The 16,028-nt window shown below is 45.8% G+C and overlaps 1 protein-coding gene across 3 annotated transcripts in view; it reads left to right on the top strand.

Annotated features, from left to right (window-relative positions):
- The window catches only part of MCC (MCC regulator of Wnt signaling pathway), a 400,040-nt gene that overhangs the window by 313,573 nt on the left and 70,439 nt on the right, over window positions 1-16,028 (top strand). For all 3 annotated transcript variants that reach the window (XM_006134467.5, XM_025190402.3, XM_006134468.5), the window contains one exon: window positions 13,742-13,905. In XM_006134467.5, coding sequence (XP_006134529.2) covers window positions 13,742-13,905 — 164 coding nt within the window. The remainder of the gene's footprint in view (window positions 1-13,741; window positions 13,906-16,028) is intronic.

The raw sequence follows: 16,028 nt of genomic DNA on the forward strand, positions 1-16,028 counted from the left end.
TGTTTATTAGATACTGGCTACCACAGTGTCCAGATGCCAGCATGCCTTGGTGAAAAAGTTGGACTAAATCCTAAGTCTGGTGTGATTTATCCAAGAAGAGACAAAGATGAAAATATCAGATGTTTTTTAATTATTTCCTTACACTCATACAGAGGGTCAAATTCTGTTTTCAGATAAATGTGCATCAGTCTCACTGACGTCATAGACATTCAGCTGATTTTTAATGTCAGTTGGATGTGTCCATCTGAAAATGCTTGTGTCCCGGTGTAGATTCAATTAATACTATACTTTTTGATTTCACTCTTTTTGTTTGCAATAGCTTATCTGCCACCCTCCAGTTATGCCCTTATCTCAGGCCAAAGATTCTGTTTCAGAGAGAGGCACGCTCTTCCCCATTATAACTTTAAGATTTATCTTGGAAGGGGGAATCTTGTTTGCCATCCCCAAAAAGAATGAGGATCCCTCTTATACCCAGAAGGATTCTGTGACACATCACCTGTCGTACAGTGATTGGGTTGTTGTCGGTATAAGAATTCCTGTGAATAATCCACCCCAGGAAAGTAAAGGATAGTTAGTGCAGGGTGGACCTCCCAGGTCCTGATTGGTCCCGGATGAGGGATTTTGCCAAACCAGAGGAGGTCATTTCTGGATCTTCCTGCTGCTGCCCCCCCTCCCTGGTCCATTGGCCTCCCAGCTGATTCCTCATCTCTTGCTAGCCCAGCTGATACGCAGGGCAGCTGTGCATGCCGCACAGGGGTGCTCCAGGTTCTGCAGGGAAGCTGCACACACGGCACTGGGGCTCTGGGACACCTCCTCCCCAGATGGTGGGGGAGCACTCCAAGATTTTGATAAGTGATGAAGGGTTGCACTTCTCTATAGAGCGGGTGTGAGGTCTAGAATGGAAATTGGGTGCAGAAGGGAGATTGGGGTAACCGATTGGGGTGCAAGAAAGGGTGTGGGATCTGAGGAGTTTGGGTGAAGAAGGGGCTTGTGACCTAGGACAGGTGATTGGGGTGCAAGGACCAGGAGAAGATAGGAGAGCAGGAGAGGATTTTGACCTGGGCTAGGGATATAGGAGGTCGGTCTTTTTCAACTCTGATATTAGGAGGGGGTGTAGAGCCTGGCAGGGAGTTGTGAGCTGGAGGAGGAGGGGTGTAGGGTTAGGGATGGGGGTATGAGTGCAGGAGAGGATTCTGGCCTGGGGAAGGGGCATAGGAGGAGGTGCAGAGTCTGGGAGGGAGTTGTGACCTGGGCGTGGGGGGTGCTGACAATTGGATTAGGGATGTTGGTGTTTACTCAACTAAACAATTAACCTGGGATTATCAATTAATCTTATTGACTACATGCATTTGCCCCTCCCTCCCTTCCTTTACTGCCTCTGTATCAGAGACAGTAAGACGCGGGGGAGGCGGAAGGCAGTGCTTTTGGGAATCTGGCTTTTAAGCAGGCTCCTCATGAGCACCTGATCCCACAGAGCTGTCAGCCCCTTGCAGACAGGCTGCTGCCACCCCATGCTGTTGGCAGGAACTGGTCTACATACGGAGCCAATTTTTAAACAGAGGCAGCAGTGCGGGATGGTAAGGGGGCTCCCTGGGAATGGGGCTGGGAGTGCACTGGCTGCTGGTCCTGCCTTTGGGGACTAGTGAGTAATCGTGTAACCACTTAGATTGTGTGGTTACATGTTTATTGAATTATTGATATCTAACATCCCTAGTTTGTGTAGTGACCTGGGCTAGGGAGTTGGGGGGTGCAGTGGGGTGCCAGAGGTGGGGGGAGGGGTGCCAGAGGCAGGCTCTGGCCAGGACGTGCTTACCTTTGGTGGTTCTTGGCCAGGAGCTCTGAGGCAAACTCCCTGCCTACCGTAGCCCCAAGCGGCTCAAAATGGAAGAGGCTCCCTCCATGTGCTGCTCAGAGCAGCATGCCCCTGGCAGAGGCAGAGGGGAGACTTTGTGTGCTGCCCCTTCCCCCAGACCAGTCATCACTGCTGAACTGGCCAAAGGGAGTTGTGATGATTGGCATGAGCACGAGGGCTGCACATGAAGTATCTCGCTCTCCTCCCTCGGCATAGAGGGAGCCACCAGTCATTTTGAAAAGCCTCGGGTTTCAGCAAGCAGAGAGCCTATCTTGGGATCATGACAGGATGGGCCACAGGCTGGATCAAAAGGCTTGACAGGCTGGAAACTGAGGGCCAAAAGAACATGTGGCTTTTCTTGTGAGAGGGACTCCATATTTGTGGGTTTATTTTTTTTTAATGGTTGAGTTTATTTTCAATAATTCATGTGCTAGACTGAAGAATATATGTTTTTGGATACGTGCCTGAATGCCACATTTATTTTTTCAATTAAGAATAAAACCTACTAAGGCAAAAGGCTTCAACTCTAAACCTGGAATTTTTTTTGAAACACATGAAGTCAGACACTTTGATTTGACACCAAAACCTAGAGTCAGGATTTACACAACCATATTGACTTCAGAAGGATTATATGAAGTGAAAACCAGCATTGAATCTGTCCCTGAGTATAAAAACATTTGGTTTCTTTTATAGTGGGATTCCTATTATGTTCAGGCTGTCGTTTCTCTCATTCACTCAGTGAAAACAAAAATTCTGTCCTACTTGTTCATCAATACTCTATTGTAGACTGGCTGCCATTTCTGCCAATCAGGACTATAGATTAGGAGACTAGTATTATCAGGGTGATCCTTATTATGATTTTCTTTCCACGTTAGCTCTTTTAAAAGATTTCTCTTAAGTTTTGTCCCCCCATGGCCGATGCTCAAAAATATTGTATATTTATTAAATACTGGGGCTGTCAATTGACCTGTGTTAATGCCTGTGATTAAAGCAGGACAGGATTAACATGTTAAAAAAAATTAACTCCAGCTTGTGCTGTTGCCCCTTTGAAGTGCCGCTTCAGTGCCTTAAAGGGGCAGTGTTGCATGGAGCACAGGGTCAACTGGGGACTCCCATCTGATCACAGGCTCCATGCAGCGCTGCTCTGTTGAAATGCCATCATGGTGTTTCAAGGGGGAATTATGCACAATTCAAATTTTTAATCGCTTGACAGCCCTAATAAATGCATAACACTTTCTCCCTTCCCTCTGCCGCTTGTCTATTAAGTAAATTGGATCTGTGTAACAGAGATAGGTGTACCATATATAAGCACCAATATAGTAAATCATTCAAACATCAGTCTTTTTAAATTCTTGTTGCCAAATTTCAAGCCTGAATCTTTCCATGAGCTTATATAAGTGTTAATCAATATACAGTATTTGCTTCTCTGTGTATGGTAAACTGTTTAAAAAAAAAAAAAAAATTCAGTGTACTAGGCCTATGCATCTCATTTGTAAGAACATTTCCAAACAAATAATTTGGTGCAATTCTTCTCTGAGGTAAGCTGACCTTTGGACATAGTAATCAGTTGTGAATTCAAATTTAATAATATAAAAAATACTTGGCTCTTGTAAACAGCCGAAAGGGGAAAAAAGGTTGTTTTATGTCATTTTACATCTCAGGCTGAATTCATTATTCTAGCTTTAGAGTTAAGGTAGAGCTGATCACAAATACAAGAGTGACTATAAAAGTCTCATGTTTCAATTATCACAGTAGTATTAATAGTAATAAAATAACAATGTAATGCATGTGAAGTATCTCTTACCCAAGGATTTCAAAGTGCTGTAAAATTTTTAATAACACTGAAGTACAGAAACATTACTAGAAAAATTCTGTATTTTAAAAACAATAGGCAAACTTTTCAAATTTGGGTTGTTAATGCCTATTAATTTGTTGCCTGGGTTCAGGTACCCACATTTGAAAAGTTTGAGCTGTATTCTTTATCTGTGTTACTAATAATATTTAATCATAATTTTTGCAATGCAATTTACTTTTCAGTGTTTGTTATTTCTTTAGTTTTACCACTTCATTCGTTGTGGTAAAAGCAAGGATATGAGACATTTAAATTCTTCGAGTGATTGCTCATGTGCATTCCAATTAGGCTGTCGAAACAGCCCAAGACCTCTGCACCGGAGGCCCGGGCCCACTGCCCTCCCCTCCTGGCTCCACCGGCACCACCCGCAGCACCGACCAGCAGCGCATCCCTACCCGCGGTGCCCCATAAGGACGTGGCACCGGATGCACCGCGGTACCGTACCCCGGCACCAGCTCACACAGTTCCAGCACCTACCTCTGCACCAATTTTTGTACCACTGTGCCACCACCATCGCCTCGGCATCTTGGGAAGCCGGAATCTGTGGCCAGGCACGTAGCCAATCTGCAGGTATCTGCTTCGGCTACTCCCTGGTCCACCTCGGAGTACACGTCTGACTCCGAGGTGGAATCTACCTGGTCTTCTCGGGGCTCCCTGTCCCAGTCATGGCACCGCTTCCAGCACCATAATCCACCTCGTCCATACCAGCAGCAATGGACACAATCAGTCCTGGTACCGGTGCTCCGGCAATCGTGGCCTCCTCAACCTCAGGCCTAGTGGCCATTTTGGATTCGTTGGGCATATCACTAAGCCCAGGGAAATTCTCTTTCCAGGTCGGCTTCGGTTGCATCAGGTCTTTGGGCCCTTCCCTCGGTGACCCCCCCCTGTTCAGAATACCAACCTCTGGCCAGTCACTGCCTCCCAGCCAGAAGTCTCCTGGTCCTTCAGGGAGTGCAGCTCCGGCACTTTTGAGGTTATCTGCCAGAGAAGTCAGAAAGAGATTATCATCCTCCTCCCCTGACGAGGCTCTGGGAGACCCTGGACCATCCATGGCCTCTATGGACACCAGGGCCCACCAGGACCTCCTCCGACATCTGGTCCAATGTTTGGGAGTCCAGACGGATAGGGTATCTGATGACTGCGATCTCATGATGGACATCCTTCACACGGGAGCCCCTCTAGAATGGCCCTCCCGATTAACAAAACAGTGGCCAAGATCTCCAGAGCCTTGTGGCAGACTCCCGCGTCCATCCCTCTTACAGATAAGGGGGCCGAATGGAGATACTTTGTCCCCCAGGAGGGTAATGAGCATCTTTTTTCCCACCTTCCACCGGGCTCTCTTGTGGTACAAGCTGTGAATCAAAGAGAAAAAGGTCAGCCCGCCATTGTCCCTAGGAACAGAGAGGCTAAGAAAACTGATCTGCTAGGCTGGAAGGTCTACACGTCCAGTAGTATCCAGTATCACATTGCAAACCAGCAGGTCCTCTTGTCCCGGTATGCGTTTAATACCTGGGCCTCGATGGACAAATTCACAGACCTACTTCCCCGAGACTTCTGCGCAGAATTCAAAGCTCTCCATGAGGAGGAGAGAATGATTTCCAGGGCAGCTCTCCAGGAGGCTCTAGACAAGGTGGAAGCTGCTGCCCAAGTAATGACCTCTGGGGTGGTCTTACGCCGCAGTTCCTGGCTACAGGGTTCTGGGGTTCCCCTAGAGTTCCAGAACTCCATACAAGACCTCCCTTTTGAAGGCCCCTCACTCTTTTATGAGTAAACTGAGCAGAGGCTCCATGGCCTGAAAGACACCCCTGCTATCCTAAAATCATTGGGCATGGACACCCCGGCTACCCTGATTAGGAATATTCCTAGAGCACCTCCCCAGGTCCATGTACCACTTCTACTCCTACGGCGGGAGAAGTCGGTAACAGCAGGAACAACTGGTGTTGCCCTCACCTGACCCCTGATCACAACCAGGGGCCCCCCAACAAACCCTCTGGTCTCTGTCAGGGGTTTTGACGGGACCTATGAGGGCAACCTTCCAGTCTCCCCATTTCTCTACCAGGACCATTTATCCCCTTTTACCTAGCCTGGCGGTCGGTCACTTTGGACCGCTGGGTGCTCGTGATAGTGGAAAGGGTTTATGTAATCCCTTTCCACTCCCCTCTCCCTTCCCAACCTCCTATTCTGTCGTCTTTTCAGGAACCCCTCTCACGAGCCTCTACTTCAAGAGGAGGTCCAACATCCCCTTATGGAAGGGGCAGTAGAACATGTCGTACCCTCCCCCTCTGAGTTTCGAGGGAGGGGGTTCTATTCCTGCTACTTTCTGGTCTTGGAAGCCAAAGGGGGCCTGCATCCTATCCTGGATCTAAGAGCCCTCAACTCCTTCATCGCCAAAGCAAAGTTAAAAATGGTAACATTGGTGTCCATAATTCCCTCACTAGCCCCTGGAGACTGGTACACTGCCCTTGACTTAAGACACTTACTTTCACATTTCCATTGCTCCCCACCACCACAAATTCCTCAGATTTACTGTGGGCCCGGACCACTACAAATTCATTGCCCTCCCATTTGGTATTTCCATTGCCCCTTGGGTCTTCACCAAGTGCATGGTGGTGGTAGCTGCTGCACTCAGAATAATGGGTATCTGGGTGTTCCCCTTTCTAGACTGGCTCCTGGGGGGGGAGGGGGGGGGCTTGCAGTCGCAGGTGCGAACTCACATCATTGTGGTGCGCGAACTCTTCAACGATCTAGGTCTTTTGTTAAACCTGGACAAGTCCCTAATGCCCACTCTGATAATAGAGTTCGTGGGAGCCACCCTGGAGTCTACCTTGACGAGAGCCTCCCTTCCCAGCTCCTGGTTTCTCATGATACACGTGGCAGTCAGGGAGCTCCAGAACTTTCCAGTGACTACCGCTCGGACTTGCATGCGCCTCCTGGGTCTCATGGCCACATGCACTTATGTAGTGCAACGTGCCAGGTTGTGCATGTGCCTGCTAGAGATGTGGCTATCACAAGCCCACAACCCGGTCGTCCATTCGTGGGACAGGGTGGTGATGGTCCCTGCTCCTGTCTTCTCGTGCTGAACTGGTGGACCATCCAGGCAGAAGTCTCTGCGGGGTACCTTTTTACAGGCAGTACCATCCACCCGACTGTCTTAGATGTGTCGGACACCGGCTGGGGAGCCCACCTGGGAGACCTTCACACACAAGGTATGTGGTCTGCGGATGAGATCTCCCTGCATATCAACATCAGTGCGCTCCAGGCAGTCCGACTGGCTTGTGCAGTTTTCCTTCCCCACCTCGGGCAAGTCTGTCCTCCATCCTATTGGATAACACGACAGTAGTGGTGTATTTAAACAAGCAAGGCAGGTCTCATTCCCCTCGCCTGCGCTTGGAGGCGATTCACCTATGGGAACTTTGTGTCGGGGTGGATATCCACCTGACGGCCTCGTACCTCCCGGGCTCCCAAAACATCCTGGTGGACAAACTGAGCAGGTCCTTTGCAGGATACGAATGGTCTTTGAGGTGGGATGTAGCCCAATCTATCTTCCGTGCATGGGGATCTTCCCATCTGGACCTCTTCGCTAAAGGGCAGAACAGGAATGCCACCGATTCTGCTCCCTCATGGGACAGGGACAGATGTTCTCCTTCTCACCTGGCCACAGGGCCTACTATATGCCTTCCCACCAATCCCGCTGATCCACAAGGTCTTACTCAGGGATGCCCTGAACACCCTGATTTTAATCGCCTGGCCTGACCCAGGCAACACTGGTTCTCAGCCCTCCTCAACCTGTCATGCAAGAGACCTATGACCCTCCCGCTGCTCCCGGACCTGATTACCCAGGACACGGGCAGGCTCCACCACCCAGACCTGCACTTGCTGTATTTGACAGCGTGGAAGCTCCATGGCTAATGGCCGAGGAACTTCAGTGCTCAGAACGGGTCCAGGAAATCCTACTGAGCAGCAGGAAGCCCTCCACTAGGACCACATACCTGGCTAAGTGGAAACGGTTCTGTATCTGGGCTGCCCAGAAGGGGGTACACTCAAGGTAAACTGTGATCCCCTTGTTCCTGGATTACCTGTTAGACCTCAGGCTCCAGGACCTCTCTTCCTCTTCCATCAAGGTTCACTTGGCGGCCATTTCGGCCTTCCACCCGAGGGAAGGGGGGAAAACTGTTTGCTAACCCAGTGGTCAACAGGTTTCTGAAAGGGTTGAACGGGCTCTACCCACATGTCTACCAGCCCAGTGGGACCTAAACCTGGTCCTTTCCAAACTTATGGGACCCCCATTCAAACCATTAGCGACATGTTCCCTTCTGTACTTGTCGTATAAGGTGTCTCTCCTAGTGGCTCTCTCATCTGCCAGGCGGGTATCCGAACTCAGGGCACTCACCTCGGCTCCCCCCTACACGGTGTTTTTTAAAGACCAGGTTAGGCTCCGCTCCCACCTGACCTTTCTGCCTAAGGTGGTGTCTTCCTTTCACACCTCCCAGGACATTTTTCTGCCAGTTTTTTTACCCCAATCCACATGTGTCTGGGAAAGAACAGCTGTTACACACTTTAGATGTGCACAGGGCGTTTGGTTTTGTCCTTTCTAAGTAAAAAGCTTTCAGGAAGTCACTGCAACTCTTTGTGGCCATTGCCGAATGGGCAAGGGGTCAACCCATGTCCTCACAGCGGATCTCCTCCTGGATAACCACTTTTATCAAGGAGTGCTATGCCCTAGTGGGGGGGGTATCAGCTCCACCCATTAGAGCGCAGTCCACGAGAGCTGTGGCAGCTTCCACCGCTTTCATGGTGCAGGTTCCCATCCTGGACATCTGGAGAGCCATGACATGGTCCTCTGTCCATACCTTCGCCAATCACTATGTGCTAACACATCAGGCCAGGGGAGACGCTGCCCCGGGCAGGGCGGTCCTCCACTCCTCTGTAGCTTCAACATCCAGCCCTCCTCCATAGGTTCTCCTTTGGAGTCACCGAATTGGAATGCACATGAGCAATCACTCGAAGAAAGAACGGTTACTTACCTTGTAAATGTGATTCTTCGAGATGTGTTGCTCATGCCCATTCCAAATCCCCGCCTGCCGCCCTTTCTCCGGATTATTCCGGTAAGAAGGAACTGAGTGGGTGAGGGGGTCAGCAGGAGTATATGTGGGCCGAAATACTGGCGCCCTCCAGAGGGCTCCCCGCTGGTCCTAAGGATAATGCTGAGGGAAAATTTTCTGATGACGCATGCATGCTGCATGCACACACCTAATTGGAATGGACATGAGCAACACATCTCGAAGAATCAGTTACATGGTAAGTAACCGTTCTTTTCCAGCACGGCAGGCAAATGTAGAAATACAAAGAAACATTGCTACACAAAACTACCTATTTTCATAATGGGCTTATAAGGTATTCTTCTTTCTTCCCCACACAAGCATCCTTCTGTCCTTCCTTGTTTGGTTTAGGTTTAGTATCTCTTAAAAATAAATCGTTGTTTTAGTTATTCACATCAAGTGAATTCACCATGACCTGATAACAACATGGCACTGCATACTGCACTAATGCAGCAAGCTCATTGACTGACCAACTACATCAATGTGTCATGATACACTAATGCTTTTAGATATGCTGTTCTTCAGCTGTAGGCAACAAAAACATCAAGAGCTAACATTGTTAATCTGCTCTGCTATATCTCGTAAATCCTGTGATTGGGTTTACGCTAGCTTCCCTTTGAAATGTGGGGGTCTCTGACATTGTGTTAAAGTCTTATTTTCTGGGAGAAACATTCCTTCAGGGCTAGAGCTTAGCATATAAGGTCTTATTTTGTGAGGGAAATTTGTTATAAAATGAGGCAAAATATATATACAAACATATTACTGAGTTTCAGGAGCAGAAGCAAAACAGGTAGATTTTACAATTAAGTATTCTTGGTGGGGCATCTGTGATTCATAAATGCATGTTATTAATAAATAAGCTTCCGTACAGATTATTAACACTAAAGCTTATTAGAGTAAAACTCCAATAGTCCGGCATCCGATAGTCCGGCACTCCTGATAGTCCAGCTTCAAAATGGCAAGAGCCTAGTGAGTGAGCTTCGGCAAAAAATGAGTCACAAGGTAACAGCGGCAGCAGCTGAACTGAGCAAAAAGGGTAAAAAAGGCTTAAAAAAACTAAAACATTACAGTATACTGTATACAGTATATACAATACAATGGGTTTAGAACACTTTATATACAGTATATAATGTATACTGTGTGTGTGTGTGTGTGTGTGTGTGTGTGTGTGTGTGTGTGTGTGTGTGTATATATATATATATATATATATATATATATAAAATAACCAATTTAGTCCGGCATATCTGATAATCCGGCACCCCCTAGGTCCCATAGGTTCCAGATTATCGGACGTCTACTGTAGTTGTTTTGGTGGGAGAGCTGAGTTTGTGGGAAGTTCTTGCCCATATATCTTCAGTAGGAGTTTGCATGCATACAGATTGCAGGATCTCAGACCCTGCTTTGCCTATCCATATTTATCATGCCATTAATATGTTGATGGATTTGTTTTTAACATGAATTCCTGTTAGCCAGAAGTAATTTCACATTTACTCTGCTTAAAATCTATTCCTACACAAAGAGAATTTTAGAACACTTTTGTTAGTCTCCATATGCAAGGTTGAAAATACTGCATGAAGACAAGGGTCCACGATATTGCTACTGTAACTTAAACAAGGAACAAATTCTGCATTTTGATTTTGAGATAACATGATGATGCTATTCTGTTCTATATCAGCTTTTATATTATGCTTATCACTGATGAAGACAAACGGAATATGTTAAGCAGTGGTCACCAACCAGTAAATCGGGATCTACTGGTTGGTGACCACTGCTTAACATATTCCGTTTGTCTTCATCAGTAGATCGGGATCTTTTGGTAGATCTTGGAGCCTCTGATAGGTGATCCTGACTGGTTTGGCCAAGAGGCTATCAAGTGCTGGTACTTCAGCTCTCCCTCCCCCCACTGCTGCGCACCTCTTGCCCTTTGCCTGGGAGCTTCCTCCCACCCCTTGGCGCCTCCTGCTTGTGGTACAGAGCAGGGAAGGAAGAGGAGGGGTGCTGATGTTAGGGTGCCCTTTCTTCCACTCTGTATTCTATCTCCACAGAATGGGGAGAGGGGGACAACAGGGCCTGGGATGGAGGGAGTTTGCTGGCTGCTTTTGAGAGTGGCGCAGGGCCACGGCAGGGGTGAACCTGCCTTAGCCCCACTGCGCCACCACCCAGGAGCCACCTGTGGTAAGCAGTGTCTAGCTGGAGCCAGCTCCAAGCCCCTGACCTATCCCTGAGCCCCCCCCCCCCCCCGACCCAAACTCCCTTACAGAGCTTGCACCCCCTCCTGAACCCCAAGTCCCTGGCTCAGCTCAGAGCCCCCTCACACTTCAGATCCCTTAGCCCAAGACCAGAACCTGTGTCCCAACCCTCTGCCCCTGCCTGGTGAAAGGGAAGGAGAATGGGAGAACGGAGTGAGCAGAGGCAGGGCCTCGGAGAAGGGGCATGAATGAGGCGGGGACAGGGTATTTGGGTTTGAGGTAGATCCTGGATTGCACTTAAATTCAAAAAGTGATCTTTTGCTTAAAAAGGTTGGAACCCCCTGTAATAAGGACTTGGGATAGGAAGTGATGGAGAGGAGGGGAACAGAGAGGGCGAGGCCTCAAGGAAGGTATGGGATCTTGGGGAAGAGATGGGGTAGATCTTGGCTTGTCCTGACATTTAAAAAGTGATCTTGGTTGTAAAAAGGTTGGAGACCACTGTGTTAAAGAGTCCGTTGTGCCAGTGGAGCATAGTTGTTGGCCGTGGTTTTCTCGTGGGGCTTTAGAGGGTCATTGAAATAGGCCATGGATCCATCCTGAAGATAAGGACAGAGACCTTGAGCTTGATATGAAATTCTACGTGTTTCGCCTGTGTAACTGAATGAGAGCATCACTGGCACATTGTAGGACGTACTTGTTTTGATTTTAAGGTTGCTTTTATTTTTCCCTAGACTATGGGGAACGGTCAAAAGAAGATATGCAAATTCTGTGGGAATTTGCGTATCTTCTTCTGATCGTGCTTTCGAAACTAAAAGTAGTTAAGATACGGCTTTTTTTCAACGAAACCCTCCCCTTCCTCCCCCTCTTGTGTAAACCTCCTTTTTTGAGGAAGAGCAGCTTTTCAAGGGGAGGGGCACTGAAAAAGCCGCATCTTAACTACTTTCACTACTTTTAATTCCCGCAGAATTTGCATATCTTCTTTCGACCGTTCTGCATAGTCTAGATACGCCCTATATGTTAATTAGGCCTTTTTTAAAATAGCTGCCTAAACTGCAGACATAAAATGTGTACATTGTAACATAAGAATGGCCATACTGGATCAGACCAAAAATCCACGTAGCCCAGCATCCTGTCTTCCAACAGTGGCCAATGCTTCATGCCCCAGAGGGAGTGAAGGAAACAGGGAATTATCAAAGGAGTTCCTCTCCTGTCCTACATTTCCAGCCTCTGACAGAGGCTAGGAACACCATTCCTACCCATCCTGGCTAATAACCATTGATGGACCTAACCTCCATAAATTTATCTAGTTCTTTTTTTGCATACTGTTGTCTGGGTTTTGCACATGTGTGAATGCAGTTTAAGTGATCAGGTTTGGCAATTTGTGTGGTATTAATCAAAGTGTTAGATGAGAATTTGGTTGTGAAATTAAAGTTTTATTTCATAGTTTCCTTGCATCTCACTCTTTCATAATCAGCTGTTATCCTTCGTTTTAAACTCAGGTTTTCAAAGTGAACTAAGGGACTTAGGTGCTGAACTCCCATTGAATTTCAGTGAGACTTGACTGCCTACCTCCCTTATGCTCCTTTGAAAACATCAGCCTTATGTTTTATATTTGATTGCAAAGTCTAACTTTTATGAGGTCTTACCAGTAGCAATACCATAGGAATAACACCTCATGAATGGATACCGTCCTTTTAAATGTTTGTATCCCCTGTGAAAGTAATGCGCTGTCATGAAATATAAATCTATTCTGTGCTGTATAATGCAATAACTGATTATTGCACAATGCCTTGCTAATTAGTGGCCCATAAATGAACACATCCAAGAAGCATCTGAACCCAAGCATGAGTTCAATGATATGGTGCACATCAGGAACTACTGCTGATGTTTATCACTGAATGTGCGTTGGAGGTAATGCATTTGTGAAGTTAGTTCACAAAGCAATAGGGATCATTTTTTATTTTCACAGAATCAGGGTGAGTGGATGACACCCCGAAACAGAGTGTTCTTTTGTGTGTAGTGGGGGGAAGGGTCCTCTGACCCTTACCTTGTTAGAATTATGGTGATGCTTTCATCCTAAAGGATCTTGTGAATATGATCATGATGTAGAGCCTCAAAAACAAGGGCACAAATATTCCCAGTCTTCTCTTTAGCTTCATGCAAAGAAGAAACAGCTGTGAAAATGAAACTATAGCTCTGTAAAATAATCTCTCTGGGGACTTTTGTGTAAGCTTTTGGAGACTTGGCAGTAGTTTGAGCACAAATCCCCAAAGTCCTTTCTTTTAAAGGAGCATTGGATTATATCATCACTGAGTGAACTGGGCAAAGGACCAATTTGATTCTGACAAAGTTTTGCTGGGCACAAAAATCAGGAGAAGCTGCAGCGATGAAAGAGTGATATTCTTCCCCCCCCCCCCCCCCCCCCCCCAAAAAAAAAAAATTGGAACAGTGACATAGGAATGTGCTTAAACATGATATCTTTTAAAATGTGGAGAAGGTTTTTCAAACAACAATGGCCACACCAAATATGTGGATGAGAAGATTATTTGTGTGATTTTGAGTAATTTGAGATTTTAGTACAGGAGTGGCCAACCAATTAGAGACTACGAGCCAAAATAGCTATGGATAGTAGTGCAAAGAGCCACGTATTATATCTTTATTTTTATATATCTATAAGGCATGTATTGAATGGTAACTTTCTAGCTTGCGATACCCAGTGTATGTCTAATGTGTTCTTTCTGTTTCATAGATAACTGCAGTGACTTGAACTCAGAACTGCAGAGAGTGCTGACGGGGCTGGAGAGTGTAGTCTGTGGAAGGAAGAAGAGCAGTTGCAGTCTGTCTGTAGCAGAAGTGGACAGACACATTGAACAGCTCACCACTGCCAGTGAACATTGTGACCTAGCTATTAAGGTGCAACATCATTAACTAGTCACTAAATGCATTGTGTACGTACTGGGATACATGATATGTCGTATTCATAGCACTCTTCATTTGAGAGTTTCAGACTACTTCACAAAGATTTACTGTGTTTCAAAACATCGTGTGAGGCAGGTACAGTAGTAGTATACCTACACTGCATATGAGTGCATTGTCACAGAAAAATTACCTGTAGATCTTGTGTATAGTTTTTCATCCATAGATTTCAAAGCACTTTGCAAATACAGGTAAGCCTCACCTTATTTTAAAGATGCACAGACTATGGTACAGATAGGTGAACTGACTTAGAGAAGTTCACACAGTCCATTGTCAGTTGTCTAAGGTCACACTGCTAGTTGGTGGGTGTGGCTGGTAGCTGCATCTTAAAGAATCTTGTATATTGCTTTCCTGAATGTAAACATTGTAAGCCTTTTGCTTTTTATTACAACATAAAACTAGTAGTTTAATACAGACATAGCTTGTACTTTCTATTATTTCTGACAAGATAAACTAAATTTGCTTACAATTTAGCTAGTCCTTCTAAAATTAGATCTTGGTCTTATTTATTATCCATATCACAAAACAATAAATAGTGTCCAAAAGCACAAGTGATAGGTAACATGCAACAAAGAGCCTGGAAGCAAGGGAATAATAGTCTGTCTCGTGTATGTGAGGAAACAGGTGAGACAAGTTGTGTTTTATAACAGATGGAAAATCAAAGAGATAATGTATAAGCATTCAGTTTCCGGAGACAGACTACAGATCACAATATAAATCATACCAACCAGTTTCTTTACCATTTCATTTCAGAGTCCATATATCTTTTTTTCCCATTAAAAACCTTCATTGGAAGTTGTTTTGTGGGAGACATATTTCAGAACAGATAAGTCTAGGTAGATTGTGCTATTTGAATTTTCCAGAAAGAAAATGGATGTTGAGATGTTTTCCTCAATAACATCTTTTAAAGTATTTTCCCTGCTTTGTTTAGCTGAAAGACTCTGATCAGGAAAAGTTAATAAAATGTACTTTATTTAATTTTTTTAATGGACTGCCTCTGGAAAATGTTGTCTGACCTAAGAATCAATAAGAGAGCAATTACAGTTTCCTCGGACAACAGAATTGCCTGTGTCAGGAGGTTTTTTCTGAGAGATTGGGAAAATGTATTGCCATAAAGAGGATTGTGTGTTTGTTCCTACTCTGTCTGTATTTAATTGTCTACATATACCCCAGATATGCAAAACCTTTTCCCTCTGAGAATTGAAAGATTCTGAGTTTTAGACCTTACTTGATTCCCAAATTATTTTATACTCTGCTTGGCTTACAGTCCTTGTGTTAGCAGAGACCTTTTCAATTCCTGAGCCATCTTCTCAATCTTGTCTTTCATTTTATTCTTCTGCTGTCTTCTTTCTAAGCCTGCCTCCCAAACATGCTATAAAAACTCCACAGACAGAACACCTACCTCACAACAACTGCTTTTCTGCATATAAAAGCCAGGGTTGGTATTCGAAGGTAGCAGGCCCCTGTGAAGCTGTTTTTAATTGAGATTTTGGCTTCATCCCCAGGCGGGGGCGCTTTGGCTTTTTAACTTTGGCCTTAGCAAATCAAATACTGTCCCTGCATGGCAGGCCCCCTGAAACTTGTTCATGGCCCCTCTGGAGGTCCTAGAGCCCTGGTTGAGAACCATTGCTGTAGATGGCCAGTTGGTTGTTAACTGTGGAGCATTAAGTGACCAAACTCATACTTCATTATCAAACATGTAGGAATTTGCTATTGAGGGAAGCTTGAGTTTTATTTTTTTTATATTGTAAAGCTTCTTCCAGTTTTCTACCTAATCCATCTCCTGTACTCTGATCACCCTGATATCTGAGACCTCTCATCGTCATCTTAGCCAGAATATAAAGAATGGGGCTAGTTGCTTTGCGACAAAGACAAGAAAACCAGGCAATATTTTTTCATCTACTTTCCTGCTTACTTCTCCCTACCCCCGTTTGTTTTGTTGTTGTTTGTTTGTTGTGGCAGTGGGAAAGCTAAACTGTGAAGTGAGCATTACACTTAACGCTCTGAAAGGAGTGAGGTCTGACCTTCTCTACATAAGTTCCAGAGCCTTTAGCCTGTTG

This window comes from Pelodiscus sinensis, chromosome 6, assembly GCF_052426305.1.
Source record: "Pelodiscus sinensis isolate ZL-2025 chromosome 6, ASM5242630v1, whole genome shotgun sequence".
Classification (NCBI taxonomy): Eukaryota; Metazoa; Chordata; order Testudines; family Trionychidae; genus Pelodiscus; species Pelodiscus sinensis.